General features: G+C 41.7%; 2 protein-coding genes across 5 annotated transcripts in view; one reads left to right on the forward strand and one right to left on the reverse strand.

Annotated features, from left to right (window-relative positions):
- Positions 1-24501, forward strand: part of pcxb (pyruvate carboxylase b) — a 282300-nt gene that overhangs the window by 170901 nt on the left and 86898 nt on the right. The window lies entirely within an intron of this gene.
- Positions 1-24501, reverse strand: part of LOC102078091 (leucine-rich repeat and fibronectin type-III domain-containing protein 4) — a 37366-nt gene that overhangs the window by 4353 nt on the left and 8512 nt on the right. Inside the window, exons 3-7 of the mRNA XM_005468081.4 lie at positions 14456-15064; positions 14202-14364; positions 12218-12388; positions 10238-10399; positions 8804-9538 (exon numbers count right to left, since the gene is read on the reverse strand). Of these exons, the coding sequence (XP_005468138.1) occupies positions 8804-9538; positions 10238-10399; positions 12218-12388; positions 14202-14364; positions 14456-15038 (1814 nt within the window). The 5' untranslated portion in view covers positions 15039-15064. The remainder of the gene's footprint in view (positions 1-8803; positions 9539-10237; positions 10400-12217; positions 12389-14201; positions 14365-14455; positions 15065-24501) is intronic.

Below are 24501 nucleotides of genomic sequence, written 5' to 3' on the forward strand. Positions count from 1 at the left end.
GCTGCTGCAGAAGTCCCCTAACCTTATTCAGTATGTAATGCCTCCAAAATGGAGACCCAGAGACGGCAGCGGTTTGGTCTCGTTTTTCTTCCGTTTTAAATTGGAGGCAATTGGCGCCTTTTATATAATGAAGTTTTTCAAATAAAACCAATCCGTTTGACAATTCTCGCATCCATATTTATATCGATGTTGGTGTAAAGATGGGATTAGTCGTCTTGAATAATGCAGTGCTAGCTGGGAAATGAGAGGGGCCTTCTTGAGGCAAGCTACAGGCCAGAGCAGTGGATCTGGGTTATGGTAATGGCAAGTAGGAATATTGATCATTTTCACCACCTCCTCAAGGCTTTAAAAGTTAACAAAACCGAACGTTTTCTACAAATGTCCAGAATATCAACTTTTGCACTCGTATAATTTAAAAGAAAAGATTTTTTTCTTTTTCTCTTTCTTTGCAAATAACAATGTTTCAAACAGAGTTGCACCGTTTTAGCAAATTGCCTGGGGTGATTTGAATAGCAAGGACGGGCACTGAAATGCTTCCAAACTTCTAATTTTCAGCAGAAGCTCGGTATGATTTTAACAAGAAATTATAACGTACTGTGTGACACTCCAGGTTCCCAGATAATCTGAGAAGACACATGGGGCATCGTCATTAAAGTCGTCCGCATCCGGCGGTCATTAGGTCGCTATAAATTCCCTTCTAACACAGTTACAAATTTGCCCGTTAACTCGTGCTGTGTGGCGGAGCAACTTGGGTTCCAGGTGTATGTTTCCATGGCAAAGGCTCATTATTTGACTCGGTAGTGTAGTAATTACACTAAGAGTACCTCTTCTTCTGATATCCACACACTAAGCACTCAGGACCAATCAACTCTCCTAGCTTCATTTCCCAGAATATTAGTCATGTCTTTTTTCAGAGAATTGACATAAAAATTGCCAAAAATTTTCCATAGCAACATAAGCTTGAGAGATGACAATTACAAAAATAAAGCTGTACTTTGATACTTTGATTTGTCAGATCTCTGAACTCAGGGATATAAACTACAATGGACAACCTAAACATCAGAGCAGTAACCAGCATCGACATAGAAAGTTAAGAGGTTTTGATTAAGGAGTTTTCATACTCCTACAGCAAAAAGACATCCAGAGAATGAAAGTGAAACCGAGGATTATGACCAAATATCTCAGGGATGAAAGCTCAAAATAAAAGCCTCTTGGGCAATCAGTCAAGCCAGAGAATTGTGAATAGCTCCTGTGAAGTCCAGCAGTAAAGACAGGGGGTGCTCAATCAGATTTCCAACATGAAATATACAAGAGGCATCGCTCGCTATGCTTCTGTTTCTGAATAAAAAGCCTTGGTCATAGTATAGGCTTATAAAAGCTCCCGAGATTTATCGCAATGGTGTCAGTTCATCCACAGCCTTTATGCGTCTATATATAATTGATAGATCCCACAAGACAGAGCGACTTGACCGTCATTGGAGTGATTCATGTACTCCAGTGAGTTGCTGCTTCTATCTAACGCAGGCTAATACCCAAATCTCTTTTCTTACTTTGATTCATATTAGTGCATACTGGTTCAGAGTTACATGTGTTGCTGGATGCTGAATAAGAATGCCTAAATCTTATAAGATGATATTCTAGACCAGTATATTTGCATCTGTCTGGATTAGCCTAACACAACTAAGCTTTCTGGATGAGTCTTTGATTTGGTCCTCCATTGTGTGACCATGCCTCACACAGTCATGCACACCTTTAGTGAATCCACAAGTCATTTTTCTAATCCTACCTTTCAGACTCCTTCCTTTTTTTATTCACTCTGTCCTCCATTCTTCCCTCTATATACTCCTTCAAAGCTCTTTATCAGTCCTCCACCATCAATGCGTCCAACTTATTTTATTTTTTTCCCTCCATCAGTCTTACATGAACAGATTTCCTCCGTTTGGGTGATCAGCCTCTCCTTATCTCTTCATATCCCATGCCCTTTTCATTGCGGTGTAATCACCCATCCCTCTTTTTCCTTAGCCTAAATCTGCAGTGATGCAGTCATCTTTGGTTCAACCTCTCTTACAACTTCACTTATACTTCTCCTCCTCCTCTGGTCTAATCCTTTGTATCTTTTACCTCATCTGCTTGCCTCAAATCCTTTGGCATTTCCCACCAGGCTCTACCTGATCTCCCAGCCTCTCTTCCTTTTCACAGTCACTCCACTATATCTCTATTAGCCACACCAATAACCATGTACCATGATTGAGCATCCAAGGTCACTCTTCCTCCCCTCTCATCTACCCCTCTCTCCTCTGCCGTCTCCTTTTTAGGTACCTCTGCTCCTCCCTCATCCTCTTGCCTCCACTTTTCCTTTTTGCTACCCACCTCGCCATTTGCACTCATCCTATATTTCTTATCCTCTTCCTTTTGCCCACCGCCCCTCTCAGTCTTCTCTCCCACCCCGCCACTGCTTCCTCCCTTATGAGATTGTGAATCACCTCTCTAGTTGTTTTCGCTACACTGGGAGCGACAGAAATAGGCAAGCAAATTCACTAAAATATACATGGAAGACCCAGACACATTCACAAACGCATGCATCTTTGATATGCTGATTCGCTACCACTCACTGCATTATTCATTTTTTACCCGTATTTAGCTATGTGGTGTGGGTACACATGAAATAATATTCGGCTAAAACCTCTGTGCTCGAGACATTATGTTCATGAATACAAAGTGCATCTCGTGTAACTCGGACTGCTCGTCGTAGGCTACTACGAAAATTGATTGATTAAATGGCCGTGGTGTTGTCTGTATTTGCGCCGACTCTAGCTTTGTGGGCCGGCTTCTAACAGACCAAGAGAGTTTGTTCCGTCCCTGTGCTTCTAATTATGGTTAAAGCCTGCAAAGGCGTGCACATCCACAGATGCAGGAAGAAAGTGAACGAGACAAGGGAGTGCTTTGTTCAAGCCGGTGACACAGAAACGAGTAATTATTAGTACCCGTGAGAGTAAGGGGGGGGGAAAGAAGAGGGTGATGGAGAGAATAAAGGAGTGGTGGAGTCCAATTTTTTTTTTCTTTCTTCTCATCGTACTTTCTGTCTTTCCTTGTTATTCTCGCCGTCTCATGTCTTCCTCCTCTCTGTCAGTGTTACCAAGTCTGGTGGTCTGACACCAGACAAGATTGGGCACAGAGAGCAAGAGCCGGAGGAGTGAGTGAGAGAAAGAAAGATGAAGAGGAACAACAAAGCAATTATCTCCTTCTGGCTGACATCTATCCAGCTCTCCTCACCCCCCACCCCACCACCCCCACCCCATGTCACGCCTTTTGTTCGTTCACTCTTTCCTACATACATTTTTAGCCTTGATTCGTCAGACTGTTTATTGCCTTGTTATCTGTCTCTCTCAATTTTGTCTGCTTTCTTCTGTTTTCCATGATCACCCCACCTCCCCTGTTTTGCTTTCCTTTATCTGGTTTTTCACTTAACTCTTCCTTATTTGGCCTGATTTTATTTTTTTTTCCCCCCTCGATGCCTGATTCGGTTGTTTTCTTTCATTTTGCGACCTTCTCCTCGTCATCCTCATCGTTGCTCCCCCTTTCTTCACTTTAACCACCCAAATGTTTATAGGAAATTCCCCGTCCATCCTTTGCTACCTGCTCACCCCGTCCTTTTCCTTCATGTGACTCTACAGAATAATATAATGTGACATATGTATTGAGTGCTGACCCTGTTCTCTCCCCCTTCCTTTTGAAGCCTCTGATATGAGCTGACGCATGTATTGACACAGTAGTTTAACACTTAATTAGCTCTTCCCATGGGGTAAAACTCATCACTTCATTTTGCCCCATCTCCTTTTCGCTTCCCTCCCTGCCCTCTAACCACTCAGCTGTCCGGGTCCTTGTTTGTTCATCTTGCTTTCCTCTTTTTCCATCTTTGAAGCTGCATGCCTCAGCATGCCCCGCTCCCTGCCACATCTCTTATTACATCCTTATCAACCCCAGCCTCAGCATTTGCACATATCTTCTTGCTTTTATGATTTCTTGTGTTGGTTCCCAAGTAAAAATGAAGTACTGATATCAGTTTCCCTACCAACATTGTATTGAAGAAAACAGAAAACCATATGTAATATGACAAAGTGAAACCATGTGAAGATTTTGATGGATTTCTGATTGGACCAGTGGGGAAAATCATTTTTACAGCTCACTGTATTTTTTGCTGCTTCTTGTTTTTGTTGGCTGAACACACTGTAGTTTAGATTCTTATCACTTTTGGTAAGCACATTTAGTTTATATGTAATGAAATGTGCTGTATAAATAAAATTGACACTGACAGGTAGCTATAGTAAATGCCCTGGGTGAGCATTTATAAATATATCCATAGTGCAATTCAGTGTTTTGTCAAATATTAGTCAGATATGGTGGGTAATTTGCAACAGGAAAAGTCCTTGATGCCAACACCTAATTTTCAGGATTTTTATTAAAGCGCTCTCCTTTTGTGACTCATTAGCCGTGTTCTCAGCTCTGTTTCTCAGCACGCTCCTTTCCTGTGGCTTTCAAACTCTCGCCCTGTACTTTTTAACAGTGCGGCCTTTTCTTAGACACAACTTTCATTATTCTCATTATTTCTCAAACTCTGCGTGATTTTTCTCTCCAATGTACTCCTCTTGCTCTCCCTGTGATCGTTTCTGTTCCCATTAAATTTTGTGCCAAACTTGGCACTTTGAGTGCCCGGCAGAAAGGTCGATCATGTGGCGACTGGGGTGCAATTGTGAAAATTGTCAAAGCCACTCAACTCCTTCCTGCGCACTTTAAAGACTGTTGTTGAACCTAATGAGAAACGTTTGGCTCCGACATATACAAGTGTCATACAGATGCCCTCTCTGACATGCCTTATATAGCAGTGATTCATAACTAATTCCCAATTGCTTGCCAGAGGTTAAAAATAGATGGATTTACACGTAAAAAAATCATGAAGCACAGTGAAACGGCAGATATCTTGTATAATTCTTAGTGAGTAATGTATTATACAGAGGTTGGGCTCAGTGAGACTTGTGCTGAACATGGAATATGTTTCCTATAAAATGTCTATTTACTACATGTCAGGTGGATTTTGACTGGTAGAGAGGGCATCGTTTACTCCTGTACAATCCCAGCCAATTTAATGCTTCTTTCTGCTTTGTGTTCCTGCATACAGTACACAGAATACGTAAATGTTTTAATTCAATATCACAGCTGCCATTAAAGTTGACGTGCTTCTGATTAAGACATGACCAAAAAAGCGCATGTAGCGTTAGCTCATGAGGGTTGACGGCCTCCAAACGGTCTATGACTGCATGTTCTTTGTGACTTGCAAGTGCTGACGAAAACACACTTTTGAACAGATGGTGCTCCATCGGTTGCTTTAAAGTGCTGGCTCATTAACATGGACTCGTACTTTCCTGTCCTGTTCTTTGTCCTTCAGGTGGGCCAGTCCCATGTGTGGGCAGAGAAGTCATGGTAATTGCTCACTTTAACCGGCAACAAGGAAGTCTTTGGCAGTTCTTTTGCTGTGCTTTTCAGAATCTGAGCTTCATGTCACATTGAAGGATCAGTGACCGTGTGGTGCTGTTAAAGTGTAGCAGAGCTCCGGGAAGGAAGCTGGCTTAATGTTGTGAGGTAGCACAGCTCAAAGGAAGCCACATTCATGACATTGTACCTGTTACTCTCACAAATGCCAGCAGGATTACAAGGCATGCTAAAATGGAGGTTGGTATTGTCTAACATACGACTGACCTTTTAAAGGATACAGTGTAGCCTGCTTTTCTCTTATCTGTATACCACCATCTTACGATGTACTTATTTCTTGTCATTTCTCAAAGATTACTTTTTTTTCTGTGTTTGTCTTAATTTCTGAATGCTCTCAACTTGCCCCTCTTCCCAGCTTTTGCCCAATACAGCTAGTGGCTGGTGTTTTCTCCTCCTCCCAAATTCAGCAATAGAATACGAACACAAATCCCAGATAAAAGCGTGAAATCTCACTGACCTGGTCTCTCCTTTTGAGTTTCTAAGCCAGACTTCCTTTGGTTGATTCCTTTTTTCCCCTGACCTGCTAGCTGGTTTGAAACTTTAGTTGGCGCTAGCTCATTGATAGCATGATGGGAATCCATACTGGAAATTCTCGACAGCGTTGTAGTATGCTGCTTTTCTCCTTCTGTCCTGAGAGACTGATTCCAGTATTTCCTTCAGATTGTACCTCAAAGCCTCCAGACTTGTCTCCTATTTCTACCTGTTTTCCAAATTGACCTGTTAAAATGGCCACTACCCTACTCTGTGACAGATACACCCCCTTTCTGTTTTCTGGTGTGATTTGTTGAGTTTGGCAAAACCTCAGATCGCTTACTCTCCTGTGATCCCAGCTGGTCAGTGACTCATTCTTTCATGCTTATCTCTTCTGTTTTCTTTTGTCTCTCTCACAGCTGAGTGTTTCCTTAAAGTTGGCTAAGAAAAGCATTTTACTGGTGTCAACCTTTTGCCTTAAAGAGCTACGTTTAGGTGCCCGAAGAAGAGTAAGTACAAAGTCTGTATTTTTATAAAACCACCCTTGAGAAAATATAACATTAAATATTAAAACACTTAAATTTTGAGTCAAATATAATCGAGAAACTAATTAACCTAGTATTGTTTGATATCTCATAGTTTATGTAGAGAGTATGTTCTCTTAACCTTTGTTAGTAGAGATAACCAGCTTGCTCCCCTGATCTGAGTATTATCCACTGAGAAATTAACACTAGTGACCAACAAGGAACTTGAGATCTCAGTGAGCTCATTTTATGTATTACAAGCGTGTCGTGGGAGTATAAAGAATCTGCATGTTATTTGTTTTGATGTTGCATTTCCATTGGACATCTCTTTATCTCCATCCTTTCAACTGCACAACCTTCTTTTCAGCAGCAGCACTTTGCTTTCACAAAATTGCCTCGTCTCTATTTCTAAACGTTCCTGCTCCCTTGTCACATTATTCCTGTTTGCTTGTTTTTTTTTTAAAGACCGGCTTTCTAGCGCTTTCGCTGTCTTACGTTTCCGTGGGCTCCATTTTCTCCTTTCTCCCTCATTGCATCAGTTCTCCCAACCTCCCCCTTTCTTTCATACCCAGGTGTATATCTGTGTACACAGTCTTTCTATTTCAGTTATGGATTTAAATACCTTCCCTCCCGCTCTCCACCCTCGGTTTCTTTTTGTTTTTGTTTTCCTTTTCCCAAGTGGGCCTTCTGCTCTCTTGTCCTCCTTACTGTCAGTCTGCTTTAACACATCCTGCTTTTATCTCAGTCTCACCCCAAGGTGATTTGGGTAGAACCCAAGATCTTCTCAGTCTTCTACAGGTCTCAGTCCTCATGTCTAAATTCATCCGCTTTCCCCTTCTAACTGTATCCTTCCCTCATAGTATTGCTTTTTACCTCCCCATCCACCCTTTTGCATACAGCCCAGGTTCCTACTATTTTTACTTTGCTCTCAAATTTTCCGATTATAGCTTCTTTTTTTCTCTCCACAATCATCTTTGTTCTCTACAGTCTTTGTCATACGAGTTGCTCTACCCCTTACGATACACTTACAGCTTAATGCCTTCTTTATAATACCTGAGGGAAGCCACATTGAACCCCAGCATTACTGCCAGCTAAAATAAAAAACACCCCACACAAATAATAGCACAGTGGCAGCCCTTGCTCAGCCAGCCCCCAGTGTCTTATCCCATCTTCCTCACCGTTTCAGCCACTGTAGCAATAACCCCACGCATAATGTCTCATCAGTCTGTGCTCATAAATTCAGAAGCAGTAAACTTTGAATGTGTACTGCTATATTTCATGAACAGCACCATAGTATTGTACATGTAAGCACACCAAGTAGCTAAAAAGCCACTGTTTTATATTAAAGACGTTAGTCTCATCCTTTAGCTTTAGCTTTGTTTAGACTGTTTTCTCTCATAGTTTCTTATGCAAGTACAATATTTTAGAAATGCAAATAAAAAAGATGCGATTTTCAGGAACTTTGTTTTGCGCTTCCTTAGGTTCTACATAAAGTAATTGCAATCTTTTATAGCCACACCTACATTAGAGCAGTGGGAAAAAAAAGTGTAATTTTCAAATACTTGCAGATTTTCTTAGTTTTACCTCCATGTTTTTCCAGATCTGTACCCTGTACTCGTATGCCATGGTGTAAATAAGAGCTTTGAATCCTTTAACCACAAATCAATCTTTCTAAGTGGTTATTTATCTTCCTCTTAGACTATGATGAGTCATACACTGACATAACTTATGAAAATTTGTTACTTTAGATTAAATACAAATTGCATCACTCTGTGTTATCATGCATTTTGAGATGGGCAGTTTCTGGCCTCTCGATGTTTTTATGTTACGCAGCTCAGACAGTTCAGAAACATCCCCCTCCTTCAAATCCTTTTCCACGTTATCCACATGTCCTCCCATTCTGCACTCACCCATATACACTGGCTACTACCTATTGAGATTAAGTGTCATAGTGATGGAGATAAATTATTAACCATCTCTCGTCCACTATCCCTTCATTCCGCTCCCCGTTCACTTTTCCCTTAAGCTATCCGCACATCAATATGCAAGATGAACAGTTCGACTACTGAAGTGTCATACTGTAATGGATAAATATTTAAAATGATTAGCATGAAAGAAAAGGGTGGGGATGACCCTGCAAAAATACCTTGAGGAGAAGCTGAGAAAGCAATCATTTGGCAAGTGTCTAAGTTTGCCAGTAGATGAGCGACAAAAGCTTCTATTATTTGCATTGTGAGTAAAGTGAGTAAAGTTGAACTGACCTGTAAATGAGCGTCTCATCTGCAGTGCAGTTGTACTGTATCTGATACATCCAGACAACATAAGCTCCAGACAAACGCCCCAAATCCCATCGGACCTGAGCCGATGTCGATGTTACTCCCTGTACTCCAATCATCCTTCCTTCCTCTTCGTCGTCCTCTTCTTCCTCCATGTTTCCTCCATCAGTCCTCTCTCCTTCAGATGCCCTACCGCCGTCACTCTCTTCGTCATCCCCTCCAACTCTTTTCCCATCCTCTGCCTCTCCTCCACGTCCTGCACCATTGTTAATCCCTCCATTTTTGGCCGTGCTAATATCCGACGAGCCCGGATCGGTCCGTAAAATTCCATTGGTCACATTCCTGTTGTTCTTGGTGTTAACACTGTTGCTCCCAGCGTTTCCACCTACTCCACCCCGGTGAGGCAGGGGGATTATTTTGAGATCCACAGTGGCAGTTGCTTCACCTGCTGCGTTTATTGCAATACATGTATATGCCCCGTCGTCACGGGCTACTGTTACCAAGATATCCAAGGTCCCGTTGCTAAAGGAGCTTGTCCGGGATGAGTTTGCGATGATGCGATCATCTGGTGAAACCCAGTGGACTACTGGCTCGGGGTCACCAATGGCACGGCACTTTAGCGTGGCTCGCTGGCCCTCCAGCACCCACAGCTTGTGCGTGTGGCGAGTGATGAGAGGTGGTTCACATGTGAACTCCTCCTCAGGAATTGACCAGAAATATCTGCAGGGAAAGAAAAGAGACAGTGAGGGAGGTAGAGGGAGATGGGTGGAGCAGATTAACTTTGCTGTTCTTCACAAAACACAAATCATCAATTAACCAGATAGCATCTTGCAATGAGTCACACAACAATTATATGTGGGACAGGAGCTTAAAATGTGAAGACCAACAGCTTCCTTCTATCAAGCCTATCATGTTAACAACATCTGTCTGCATACATATTCTTCAAACCCCATTTGTGGTCATTACCACCAAACTAAGAGACACCAGGATCCTATGATGGCACACAAACTCAAAAATGCTGAAAATGTGAATAATACCAGACTGATGATGACAGCAACTCATTTTCCTCATAAATCCTTCATTTTCCGTGTGTGGCTTTGACTACAGAGTTAGACTAGAAATTTAGCACAGAGGGATATAGGAAGAGGAGGTAGTCCAGAGTATCTAATTAGGGACAAAATATCACGGTAGTGTTCTTAAAACTGGCTATATGGCCTACCTGTCCTCATGAGTTTCAGCTTAATCTCTGTTCTTGCACACTTGATCTCATTAAGGTAAGAATTAGGTCAGGAAGAATATACCAATTCAAATCATTGTTCAGCCTGTAACTTATTACATTGCTGCCCTATGATAGAGGAAACCTTTACTAGTTACAAGAATCAGAAAGAAGAATCCATTGACCAGCTGACGACGATTTACCTTCCAGCCAGGTGAGCAGGAGTGGCACACGTCTCCATGTCATCTCCACGGATGAGGCGCCTTAACCATAGCAGTTCACAATTGCAGTGCAGTGGGTTCCCTCCAAAATTTAGGCTTATGACAGCATTGTATGGGGTAGGACTTATTGCACCTGTCTGAGACCTGAATATAATAAAAGAAAAGCAGTCAGTCCATTCGCTTAATGATGCCTTGCTGGACTTAAAGGTTATCTAAATGCAATATTCATAATTGTCTTTTCTCTCATTTTGAAACGAGTACCTGTAGTGAATACAAAGGAGCCATAAAACTTATGAAGATAATTAATTTGCGTTTGGTTAAATTTTTATAAACAATTTACTTTGAACATACACTCTCTAAGGACAACTTTAGAAATGTGGTAGGACATCTTTCACGAACTTGTCCTTAGACAGGTTGAAGTCAATTTGGTGCAAAACAAATGTGAACATGGTATCTTCACATCTGAACATACCATGTTCAACCTCTCTGCTATTTGCTCCTGACAGAAATCAGAGCTTTGCATGCATCACTGAGTACAACTTGTCAGTTATCCAGTGTGAACGGCTGGTAGATGAGGCTGTCTTTGCTCACCACAAATTTTTAGCTTTTATTCTCATTCTGACAAATGGTTTGGAGACCACTACTTGTTTTCTGAGACCTCTAATGGGCACCGTTGCACAAGTGTTGCAACTTTTGTTTAACAAATTCTTTTGAAGTTAATTGGACAAAGCTTGATAGACGAGGCTCAGCTGTCTGATTGTGTCACTTTAATATTCTGCTTTAATGTACTTTATACTGATCTGCTCCCACAAAGCATTTTACAGTTCACAACCGTTTTTAGAAAAGGGTAAACTGTGACTGCACGTTGATTTACTTGAACATCAAATCCACCTTTGCGTCATCTGAACAGGTGGCTCAATGGAAGGGAAGCAATTCCTAGAATTCATTTATTGTACAAATAAACGTAAAATTTGCCGAAGTCTGGCTGCAAGTCTAGCAAATGTGTACAATTGTAAAAAATTTTGTTGTGCCATTACTTTAAGGTTTTAGAAACATTTGAAAATAAACTTGATAATTGTTCCCAGGTTTCCATTTTAATACCAAGCTGTTTTATATAGCATTTAATGACCGGTGTGATCCGTAGAGGGCATGGGAACATGTGAAACTGCAGAATAAACTTGCTGTGTATAGCATGGCTATATGAGAAGCTCTATTTAGTACAATCAGACTGAACTTTATGTTAAAATATAAAAGATTTAAACACTGAATTGCATAAACTATAGAAGAATACAACAGGTTTCCCTTTAAATCTGGCTGCATAAAAGTGAGTTAGAGGGGAAGTTATGATTAAAGTGATAATTTTTCTTTACATTTTCACTTGTTTTTAAAAGGTGGCCTGAGCTGAAAGGTCTATATTTCTAATCAAAGCACTGGTCATGGGTTATGATCTTGCACACTATGGTCTGTCATAGCGTGCAACATAGTCCTTAGACAGGCGAGTTAGAAATCGTGTCAGTGCAACACCTCATACGGTTGATTTGACAAAAATGTCAGTCCCACTGAGTTCCAGTTGACCAAAGCTGTGTCACAGCTGGACTTTGATTTCCACATTAGTTGGAGCACAGTTGACAGCTTTACAATGAGTGCGTACTTCTATTTATAACCTTCATATAACTCGCCATTACCATTTCAAAACTTGAAATATGTTTGAGTCAGCGAAGTGGTGGGAATTTTTGGTGGCACATACATGCTGTTCGTATCGGTTATTTAAATGGCATAAAAGTAAATGTTGATTAAAGAATTTACAGAATGCCAGCACACCAGCATTGTCTGTCTTCTTTTTCTGTGCCAGAAAGCACCCTGCTAAAAACACACACATTGGTAGCTCTGTGGTGTCTGCAATGGGATATTTCCACTAAGCTACTTCTGAGGGAAACATAAAAGTTGAAGCTTAAGAGCTACCTTGCAAAGAGAGGATCAGGAGGCAGGGTTCGGAGCCTGTTGGAGGTCATATCCAGCCTTGCAAGCTTATACAGCTCTCCAAAGACTCCTTCCGCTATGTGATCTATCAGGTTATGGTCCAGGTTCAGTGTGTGCAGACTTGCCATGTTCTGAATGGACTCCCATGGTACCCTGTAGATATAAAAAAGAACAATGTCTAATGTGAGATTTATTGAATTGGTAAACTTTGTAGTGAGATTGATCATGTAGTGTGAAGATGGAGGACTGAGTAACAGCAGCTCTAAAGACAGATCCACCTCTTGAGACCTCTTAAACATTAACTTTATTAAAGGATGTGAATGTGGCACCGATAGATCCACAGTTCATTTGTTGTTCTCTGGGTAATTTTTCTTACTCTTCAGAGAACAAATATGCAGTGATGAATTAATAGTGACAACAATGACAGACAACAACAACAGATGCTTGTTTTCCTTCTGAATCTTTTGCTCTATCTGGGTTTCCCCAAGTCCCATCTGTGACCCATTGCTGTAGTCATTTAGTATTCCATTAGTGCTGTCATTCCCTGTTTTGGACCAATTAGTGAGTCCAAATGAAATGTCTGGAACTCTGGAAAATAGGAAAAATATGAAGCATTTATATTTTGGCGTCAGTCACACCAGCCCTGCTGATTTTAACCATATTTTTTTGTGTCCAGGTTCACCGAACTGAACTTTATTACTCAACAGCAAGGTGATTCGAAAGCTCATTGGGTGCAAAGAATACTTTTTCTTTTTGTAGTTGACTAAATAAACGTATTCAATGATTTTTAATCAGTTACAAAAACAATTTGGTAAACATTGATGGTTACAGCAGGTGGCCTGCATTTATCTGTACAATAGTTTGATTAGACAACAGGCCTGAAAGAGGAAAGAAGTGCCAGGCATAATTAATTAGACTATGTTTATGGTTTAGATTATGGTTTTAGAGGTTGGAGAAAGGCCAAAGAGCTGCTTTAGAGAAGACAAATGAAACATCTTAATCAGAACTGACAGCCCAATGCTGCTGAGTTTATCAGTACAGAGGGACACTACGAAGAGAATAGAGGTCTCAAAGAGAATATCATCATTGTTCTGACTTATCATTTAGACCAGAGGAATAGAAAGTAACGCTGAATCTCTATTGTCCTAAATAGACATGAGAAGAATACTGCACCCTGCACTCAGCTGTATGGAGCAGCTATAGACGTACACGGTGGCAGTGGGGTGAGCTCAGTCGAAGTGAAAGAAAATTAGAACCTCATCAAAATTGACTTTCCTTTCCCCTCTCCTCGTTGCCTCATATGCCAAGTGTTTTCATTGTGCATTACTCTTTTTGTGTGTGTAAATTTTGTGTGCAGGATACACTGACAGAGACGGGTCTGTCAGTGTATGCTGGCTCATGAATTGAATTGAGTTTGACACAAAGGATGTCAAACTCAATTTAGTTCATGGGCCACGTTCAGTCCGCTGTATGCAGCCTAAGAAAAACAACAGTATGTGGTTCCTTTCCCCTTTAAGTAGTGTAGTACAAGGTGTTTTCCTAAAACTAGTAACCATAAACCCATGTAGGATATGTCTTCAAAATGTGCAAAATAAAGTATTCTTGTTAAATATTATGTATTTAAGAATGACCTATTTACAAGGAGGATGAACATCCTGAAATATTGTAAGAAAAATAAGTGCCTTTTCAACACTATATCAGAGTTTATTTTTCTTAATTCATTGAGTTTACCGTCATATGAACAATTGAGAGATCAGTGGAAAGGTACAAAACCTTCATACGTACAAGTTTTTGGAGTTTTGGAATAATTTATTGAGAAACTATCAATAACGGACTTCACTGCAGTTTTTAAACTTTGGAAGTCTGGCTCCAGGCCCCATTTTTGATGATTTCTGCTTAAAGAACAATGTCTATGGCTTGGATGTGCTGTGCACGTGGGTGATACCCAACAAAAGCAAAAACTCACCTCCTGAGGTTATTGTAAGATAAGTCGAGGTCTTCCAGTGTGAGCAGGAAGTCATCAAAAGCCTGCACTGAGACCTTGATCAGCTGGTTGTTGTTGACAATCAGGTGCTGCAGATTGACCAAACCTGCAAGGTCTCTGGGTCCGAGTATTGTCAAGCGATTACCTGGAGAAAACAATAAACGGATAAAAACACGTTTAAGTAGTGTATTTGATTCAAGTCTTGAACACTGAGAATAAAATAACTGACTGCTCACCATCCAGATGCAGAGAGCGCAGACTCTCCAGGTCAGCGAAGGCCATTGGTCTAATAAGGTGGATGGTGTTCCTTGACAGTGTCAGATCAACCAATCCGGTCATGTTGACAAAGTCATTTCCGCCCACTTCTGTTATAAAGTTATCAGCCAGTCGCAGCTCAACTGTCCGCCGGTCAACATGCGGTGGGACGAACAGGAGGCCTTTGTCGGCACAGAGCGTGCTCAGTGACTCCGAAAGGTTTCGACACACGCAGTGGAAAGGACAGGCCGAGACCACACCCCACGTCTCCCCTGCTCCAATTAGAGAAGGAAGCAGGCAGCATGTGACCAAAGTCAGCCAGTGAAAGATCGGGAAAGGGACAGAGTCCGGAAGGGTTCTCTTTGCAGTCCTGGGACAGGCGCAGTGGATGAGATGGGATGAAGTTGACAGAGATGAAACAAAAAGAGGGGACAGAAGAGAGACGGACAGACTGGGCAAAGGGAAGAGGGAGGGGAAGTCGGAGCCTTCTGCTCTGTCTTCGGGGTGGTGTGTGTGGGGTAGGTGTTTTTGTCTGCGGGGATTGAAGGGTGGGGGGACAGGCATGGTAGAACGCCTGGCTGTACACAGACCTGGAGAGAAAGACAACAGACGGGGGAAAAAAGATTAGACAGTTTGTAAACTCATACAGTTGGTCATATTTCTAAGATGTGTCTAGTTTTTTGTCTTCCACCTACTCTGACTAGACAGAAGTGAAGCAAGGGCTTGTTTTACACACATGCATACTTGTGTGGGTCAAGGCCTCTTTCTAAACAAGCACCACTTCACACTAGTGCCTACATGGTGCTTTGTAGCATTAAAAAAAAATCTGTACTGAAAAATGGTTGCCTCCCTTGTTGTGTGCTTTTTTTAATATATATTGGCTACATTGGCCACTGTAGCTTATTGCCTAGCAACAACATCCCAAAAGACTGAACACAGCCAGTCCCCATAGTAACAGTTACCTAGAAACATGTGAGAGTGGATTACTGTTATATCATAGGGCCCTTTCTTAACACTGTGGGTCAGGGAATCAAATTGGGTCAGCAGCCCATCAGCCTGGATTCCACAGCAAGGCTCAAATAAAGCACAATGCAGGTGCTGGTAAGCCTGGCGTAGTACTAAACATACCAGGGTCCCATTGTAAGTCTCTCACATATGCCAGTACAGTCGTACTAGAAGCAAGTCTTTCTACTCTGCAGCCTTGTTTTTTAAATGTATGGAGAGGATCCATAATTCAGTCACCATTTTTAAAAAAAAAACAAAAAAAAAAACAACAAAACAAACCAACCAACCCAGCAAGCTCTGATTTTCTTATCAGGTTACACTTGGGCACACACTGTTACAAATGCTTCAGAGTGCAAACATGATAGACATCTCTGGAAAACCCTATCAAAACATATAAACAAATGTGATACTAATTCCAGTTATTTGTGAATTAAGGCACTCAAACATATACCTTATATGTAGGGTTAGTGTCTCTGACATCTGTCAGTGCAACATTGGGTCAAATGACTCCCAGTTTGGCAGTTAATTGGCTTTTTGGTTGTAGAGGTGGGTCGGCTGTTCTGTTTGGTGTTAAAAATCTCACTTCTGTTTGTGTTGTGGCTTTGAAATGCCATCCCTCTGCCTTTATCTTGCCAGTAAATGCACACATTGTGGCTTGGTGATAAGGTATAGGAGTGAGTCACAGCCACTGATTGCCATGCCTAATAGTTGTTATAGCAACTGTAGCCTAGATACAGAAAGAGTGACAGGGATGGTTGATAACAGTCAGAGATGCGATGAGGGGAGATGAGATGGTGAGTCACGGACGGACAAAAACATCACTGAAGAACGATGGGGATATTTTCATATGAAGCAATCGGTAAACTGACAGTGCAGAAACTAGAGTGTGATGATTATACGGTGATATACAGTATATGCAACCCGATACTTTGAGTAATGACCAGGCATAACTATGCATCACGATGGCTTTACAGGTTGACGCAAATTGCGGCTCAATATTTTCCATTAGATTCTGGCTTTACTCTTTCTGCCTGAAACTAGAGGAGTGTTTGCAATCTAGCTCGGATAGCGAGACGGCGTTGATATAAAAAAGGCGAGTTTTGTATTCTCCTCCCTGCTACATGGTTTGTTTTGGTCTGCTTCCAAAATGTGAGCTCTATATTAGACCAGGCTACTGTGTCTCGTTCCTGAATCATAACTTTGTATTGAGTAGATGAGAACTCTAGTGCCTGAAATGAATGTACTTCTTTTTTTTAATCTTGGGATCTCAAATGTTCTCGGTAAAAAAGCTGAGGGGAAGGAATGAAAAAGGTGGTATAGATCACGCAAGAACTACTTTTCTGCTTTATTGAATGGTGCCATTGCTGCCTTAATATCCTGCGTTTCCTGTTGAAGCATGATGCTTGGGCAGCACATTAAACCAATGGGATATTAGTTATCAAGAGCAATGCAGTTTGGGCACAAGCCTGGTTTTCTGCCCATCCCATCAAGCCGTTCAGTTGTACGTCAATAGACTGCAGAGTTAGAAAACATTGCTTTTTGCTGCTTATCTTTAAATACTTGAGTGCCTCTTGGTTGTTCTGGGAAGCTGTAATGACTACCAGGAACTCTGTACTGTTTTCAACCCAGCCTAAAAATAAAACTCCAAGATGCTCTCCAGCTTAGCAATGATATCATGGATTGTTATTTCCTTATGTCTAGTGTCATCATTTTCAAAAAAAGGAAAGGAAGGATAAAAATGCTTGCAGCAGGAGAGAGGGAGATGGTGGGAGTGCGGGGAGGGGGACAAAGGCACGGAAGCCTGCAGTGACAGCCAGTCCCTGGGGCAGGTCGATGCTGGAAGTCGACTGCTCCTGCACTCCTGTGGAGCCATGCATACTAAAATGTGACAATACTCTGGCAAAGTGTAATACTGCTTAAAAATGTGTCTTCTCCGCCATGTTCCCTGAAAAGCCCTAATGTCAGGTAGTGTCTTCATAGGATCAGCGCTAAACCAGCTTTACCCCACGCTTTGCTAACACTTGGTTTGCCTGCGGCTTGCTGAATGTCAGTAATGCTCGTGCAGTCCCCTGTTGTGCGTCCTGCATCTGTCTCTCCACACCGTCATTTGACCTTTGTCTGTCTTATTCATTTTTTCCTCCTTTACTCTCGTTGCCCAGCTCTTCTCAGTCATCTAATAACTCTCCTGGCCTTTCTCTCACTCTGTTTTTAATTTCCACCTTCTGTCTCCTCTTCTTGTGAAAGCCTTCTCCTCATGTCCCGCCTGCCCACACTGTCAACTCCCACACCTCTCTTACTGTACCGCTCCTCTTCTTTCTCTATTTCCAGGGATCGGGCTTTGTTTCCTCATCTTCCATCCACTCCCTGCAGTTGTCTTCCTTGTTATCTTCGTCTATCCTGTCTCTGCATCCTTACTCACCTTCCATCTTTCTGCCTCTGGCTGTTCTGTAAATTACCACATTTTCTTTCTTTATGTCTCATTCCCTCTTTTTCTTTCTCTCAGTCTTGTCTGCCCTTGAGGCAACCTAAGTACGACAATGTTATCAGTCACAGCTCTACCTCACCACCTTCTCCGGCAGCGCTTCCTCTGTCATTTTGTCTCGTCTCCCTATCGCTTGCTGACTCTGCTGCCCTCCATGTCTCCTTGCCAGTGCTGCTCTAACTTTCAGTCACAAACTATCCACACATGCAAACACACACCCTCTGATCCTGCAAACCACACATGATTATATGCTGCACCCTGCCTGTCTCAGAGGCACCCTCCCTCCCTCCTTGCTATTTCTTTCCTCCCTCCCTTCATTTATCTAACTTTCTCACTCATCTCTTCTCTCCATCTGCTTTATCTCTTGATTTTTTTTTTCTTCTCCTCCCATACTGTCATTTTTCTCTTTCTTCTTACTCACTCAGCGTCTCACTCTCTCCCTTATTTGGTGCTCTTCCTCTGTTAGGGAGGAGATCTCATTTACAACCAGAGCAGTGCAGTATTGAAGCTTTCTGGCACACAAGTTGGATGTAACTGATCTGCTCAGCTGCTGATCGATCAGACCCAAAGAGATAGATAGCACCCTGTCCCATTCATTTACTCTCCCTCTTTTTCTTTCACTCTATTCTTCTTCCATGCTCTCATTTCATCTTTTTTTCCCTCTTTAACAGTGATAAACATGCAAGTAGTAAACACGTGCACATGTTCTTAATCCGATAAGTAAATACCTCAAGTTTCTAAAATTGTGAGGAGTTTGCTTTAAATTTCATATTTATGCAAAAATCTAGAGTGACACATCAGCATGCCTGATGCACTATGGCATTTAATAGCTGCTTCCAGCCTAGGATGAGTGTTTCTTCTGATTCACGTGTTCCCTTTAGTGACAGTCAGACAGTGTAGGACATACAGTTGACTGTATTTGAGAAAGCCTCCTTTGGACCTTAGCCAGTCCACCTTTGGGCCTTCATTATTTTTGCACCATTCTTATTTGCAATTCCAAAATCTGCACACAAAATGGTCTCTAGAAAGGTACCCAGATTACATCTTCAGATTACTATAAAAAAAAAAGATCTTGTACAACTGTGAAACTCAACAAATCCTCTTGTTTGAAATTATACAACTCAATGTTTGCCACAGCTTATAAATCCCTCAAATCAACTTCCTACATTTCTAATCTTACCTGGTTCTATCCCACCTATTGGGTAACTGTCACTTGCCGATAATGTAACCTACAGCAATGCTGCTTCAATTTGACTGTAAATCTTAACTTATCTTTTTCAGTTTTTAACCACTAGTTGAAAATTGCTTTTGCCTACAGTATGGTATTTATCTCTATTCATCTGTTATACAAATATATAGCTTTTTGATTCCAGTTCTTCCCCCCTCTTATCTTTCCTTGTCTCTTTGGTCTGTGTGTGTGTGTGAGACACTCTTGTAACACTGGATTTTCCCCCTCTGGGAATCAATAAATTCTTATCTAACGCTTTGTACCGATGCCTCAGAAAGCTATAGTACTGCATGTGTGCACGTGCAGTAACTGAAATAAGCCAGTAAAGTATCTGCACTTGCTATATATGGTTGTAGACATGAACCCCCACCATGCTTGTCTACTGCGTGTTCCTGTTTGTGAATTAATGTGACACTCTTCTGCACTTAGGAAGTCTTCTCGTGCTCTTAAGAGTTTGCTGCTGAATTTGCAATAAGCCGGGAACACACTGATGTGTGTCAACACAAACACACCCGCACTTCTTGCGCTCTCGCTCAGGCACATGTGCACAAAGAACAAGACATCGCAGTATATAGCAATAAGGACAAAAGCCCATTGGGACAAAGCCTACTTGACACTTTTTGGGACACAAAAAAAAGTCAAGGAGGTCAGTCGATAAAAGATTAATGATTAAGAAATAAATCACTGAGGAGAACACAAAACTGCAACAGAAACTAGACGAAGAGGAGCATGAACAACACACTATTAATATGAAAGTACATGAGTATTTGCTAGCTCATCCAAACTCTTAGGCTTGTGTACCATATCTGTTGTTTGCAGGTGTTTTTTTTTTGTTTGTTTTTTTAACTCTATTTTGGGAAATCTCTTCTTGCACGACCCTGCGTGAACCCATAACTGTCCAGAGAGCAGGAAACAGACTGTTGATGAGAGCAAAAAAGGCTGCATAAAGTGAGAGTGAGAACATGAGCTAAAAGCATCTATGGAAGGATCTACTCTGTACCCTCAGCTCTGGAGCACAACTCGGTGCCAAGAGACTGAACCTGACCTCACCCCGACTCCAGCAAGCTTCAGTTTTAACGCCCACCACAAGCCCTGGAGGGTGCCGCTTCTCTTAGTGAGGACAAACGCTGCTGAATGCATTGCCACTAATGGCTTTAAAATGATGAATTTTCATTAAGTGACTTTTCTGTGATACTGTTGAACCCGAACCCATGCAATTAAAATAAGCTTAAGGCATGACTTGTGGTAAAAGCTCTAATGCGTCTGTTTGAAGTTTGTTTTTCACATGTTGGACCTAATGCACTTGATGGTCCATTGTTGTCCTTGGTTTCTGTGGATCATTATGAATATCCGGCCCTTTTAAATGCCAGCCACTATTAATAATGTTAATAAAAACCGTGTGTGTGTTTGTTTGCACATGTAGGTTTGTGATTATATTTCCAAATCTGCAGATTGGCGTGTGTGCGCGAATCCACTTTGGCACTCGCAAATGCCATTAGCCCATAATCGACTTAGGGAATGTTGCAATGTTTATAAACAAGGGGATTTGTATTTGCTCTCAGAAGCCACTTATCACAAGCACGGTAATCCACAGATCTTATTGGGCTGTGAATAGGTGTCCCACCAGGCTTCAGTCAGAAATCACTGACAGCCAGACATCGCCTTGCCACCAAGCGGTTAATGCTGGACTGCAAGGCGTTTAGGTTGGAAGTAGAAATGAATGGAAAGTTTTAAAGCAGCATCATTTGACTGTCTATTCATATGGCTGGCATGCACTTGAGCTCTGCTGCATTGTTTGATGTTACAGTACGCAAAAGCTCCACTAGCATAAATGCAGAGATCAAATATGGAGGCAGCCTTTCATTCGCTCGCATTCAATTTTTTTTTTTTTTTTTTCGGTTACACTAAGGCTTTCTAGCATGCACTCTTACTCATAATCCAGGCCCTTCATATTAGGTGAGCACTTGCATACAGAAACAACCGCGAGCATACCAAAACAGTCTTCCCACACAATCATAATTATAGGGAGGCCGACACATAGACACACACTCTCTCTAGGCAAGGAACAAAAGAACACCCACGTAGCCTCTTCTTGCAGCAGTCGTGTGTACTGTAAGCCCACTCATCCTTTTGATACTATCGCTCCTCTGTCGTACTCGGTCCTCTTTAGTATGTATAGAAGGCACAGGGACGGGGTAACGGTATTGGATATGGAAACAGACAACAAATGCGGAGGTAAGGAGAGACTAAAGCGTGAAATACAGTGAAAGTGGGAAGCAAAAAATAAATGGAGGAGTACATAAGATGGAGGAGGGAAGGGTGCAAGATGGGATAAAATGAAGCCAGTTGTGTGACGAGTGGAGGGAAAGTGGGATGAAGAGAAGAGTCTGAGTTTGAGGAAAACGGAGAGAAAGAGGGATGAAGTCATTGTGTGTGAATGCGTGTCGTTAAGCGGATGGGCAGAGAAATATGTAAAGGCGATAAACGGGTGAAGGCCGCCATCCATCACTGTCAGAGAGAGGGATGAGGGAGGGAAGACGGGATTTGATTAGAGGAAGGGAGAGCTGCTAAAAACGACTCTGTATGGCATCGCCGTCATGATAGTGGTGGGAGAAGTGGGAGTGAAAGGCGATGAGGTAAGGAGGAGCGAAGAGGTTAGTGGTCAAGAAAATTACAGATAAGTTGGGATGGATTGGCTTGGGACATTTAAAGCACTACATCTTGAGGTCAGTAAATTAAAAGTAAAGGCCAAGTATGTGAAAGTGGTCTCTTTATTTCCCCTCTAAATGCTGTTTTGTTGTTGTAGAAGTAGAATTTAGTAACCCAGGCTTTACCCAACTAAGCAAACTACGGGCTGCTGTCCCAAAAGAAAATGAGATGATTACAAACGCTCCAACTTTAGATTTGTTTCAGGTCTTTGCTTGACTGAGAAGTGTGAAGATCATTATCTTTCAAACAGGAGTTACAGTGTAATCCTAATCTTTGTGTCAAGCATGGGCCTCTCAAGAAAGAACAAAAACATGCTCGTTTGTGTGGAGTCCTTTTTCAGTCTTTTCATCTTTTTCCCATATAGATGGGGGGGTACTGATGGGGAGGAAAGAAAGCTCACAGAACCCCTGAGGTAAATGGTAGGAGTGAAAGAAGTGAAATGGGAAATCGGAGAAAAGAACTGAAGTGTGTTCTCTTTAAAATAAAAAGACTGCAGTCTCTTCACAGTGGGACTCCAAAATAATACACTTCTTATGAAATACTCCACTCAACTAATTCCTCCCAAGCCTCTATGTTGTATTTGAAAGAAAAAGAAACGCGTGAGTGTGTACGTACTCGTATATTCATCTGTATGCAATACCCACTCTCACTAAATCCTGTTGGAATCCTTCCTGTTTGGAAGATTTTAATAATTGTTTCTATTCCTGGAACGTCTCATAGCCAGATATTTAACATGTTTTCATTTGGGTTTTTGGTTTAATTATTTGTTTTTTCATTCCTGTGAAATTTCCCACCTTATGTATCAGTTTATGTACTAAGTGGCTCATATATTATCCTTGTTTTTGCCTCACTGAGGCACATTTCACAGTTCTTGCACGAAGATCATAAAAACTCTGGTGGTTTTGGTGATTTTCTTAAGCAGTCTGAAGAGCTTTTACTCTTATTTGTACAAAATTTGAAGACATGAGTGTTTGATCTGAGAGATTCTAGCATTGTAGGGTGCTTTTGGCTACTGTACCTTATGAAAAGCCAGGAGCTCTTGAAACTATCTAATCTTTAAACATGGCAACACTTAAGAGAAAGCAACCCACTCTGCTTGTTCTCCGCTCACTGTGTTTGGAGTAGGAAAAAAAATGGCAATATTGATGCAGTCTTTGAAGTTTGGCTTTATAAAAGCTGCCACTTCGCATCAGCTTTGCGTAGATAAGCAACCCAGTCTTTAATGAACTTGGAGTGGCTTGTTAAAAACTGTTTAAAAAGTCATAAAAGTTGAACCATCTCGGTTACCTGTGATTCTTTTTGAAGTGTGGCTGTCATAGTGGCCAGACCTCCCTCCTTGCAGTGTGGAAGCACTCAGCTGAAGGATGTGCCAGACATCCCAAAACCCAGGTGTTAGCCCTGCTGTTCTGACTTTGCGCTGGCTGTGAATTGGTGAACCACGGAGAGGCTGGGCAGGAAAACCTGACGTGGTGAACCACAGCAACGAGTAGGCCTTGCCTCTACTTCATGTCACGGCTCACATGTGTGCACCTCCATCTGGCTATTTTGTTCCCCTTCCATCAATCAAATGAACATATAGCTTTGGAGGCTTTCTTTCCAGTTCTCTAACAGTGTCATTACCATTAAGGTTGTTATAACTGTGGCAGCCAATAACCCATTATTTGCTGAGGGTTTGTAATTTAGTTTCCTCCCTTTGGAAAGCCCACACAACTGCACAGCTTGGGGATTATATTTTCTGGGAGGTAAATTGAATTGGCAAACAACAGAGGTGACAGTGATTTTCTTTGGCACTTCATTGGCACGGAGGGACGGGGAGTGGTGCCGTTATGATTTGTTATGTAACTCTCGTATACACTGCCTGAACTTTCTTCCTACTGGTATTTGTGGCCATTATAGAAATATACCAGCACAGCTTGTGTTGCATGTGGATTTTCTTCACCAGGAAGCTTTTCTTAATCGTTGTAATGCTTCATTGTCACTCAGAATGCAAAGCGGGACTTCAACATTTATGTTTTGAAGGTCCTTTTGTAAATGCTAGCAGTCTCTTTCTATACATCTTACAGATGGATTCAGCAGCTGGATCACGGGGACAGCTGAGCAAATAAGGGACATAAAGCACTGAAAATAACTTGGTTACATTGCTGTACCAGAGTGTCTTTTCTACTTGGAGAGTAATAATTTTTCATTGTGGTGGATAGCTGTCATACTGCTGATAGGGGGAAGCAGCTCAATGCTTTTCTCTTTTGATGACTCCTTACTCCAGATGGCAATAGCATAGTAGGATCTAATTAAGTTCCACAATGACAATAAGTAAGCCAATAAAATCATGTAATTAATAGCTGACAGTCTCTGATTTTCCACATGCTCACTGATGCTATTCCATATTGCGCTGATTGTGAAGGAAGTTGTGTTTGCATCAGTTGGCATCCACGAGCCGTTCTTTAAGACTTCTCCGTGATTGAATTACACGGACTGCGGGGCAGACGCGGTTCTTGTAGCAGAGTGGGTTGGCCACTAATTGCACAGTTGGTCGTTTGAGACATGGCCACATACGCTTTGACGAATGTGACCTTGGGCAAGGCACTGAACTTCAAGATGCATGG

The sequence above is a fragment of the Oreochromis niloticus genome, linkage group LG3, assembly GCF_001858045.2.
Source record: "Oreochromis niloticus isolate F11D_XX linkage group LG3, O_niloticus_UMD_NMBU, whole genome shotgun sequence".
Classification (NCBI taxonomy): Eukaryota; Metazoa; Chordata; class Actinopteri; order Cichliformes; family Cichlidae; genus Oreochromis; species Oreochromis niloticus.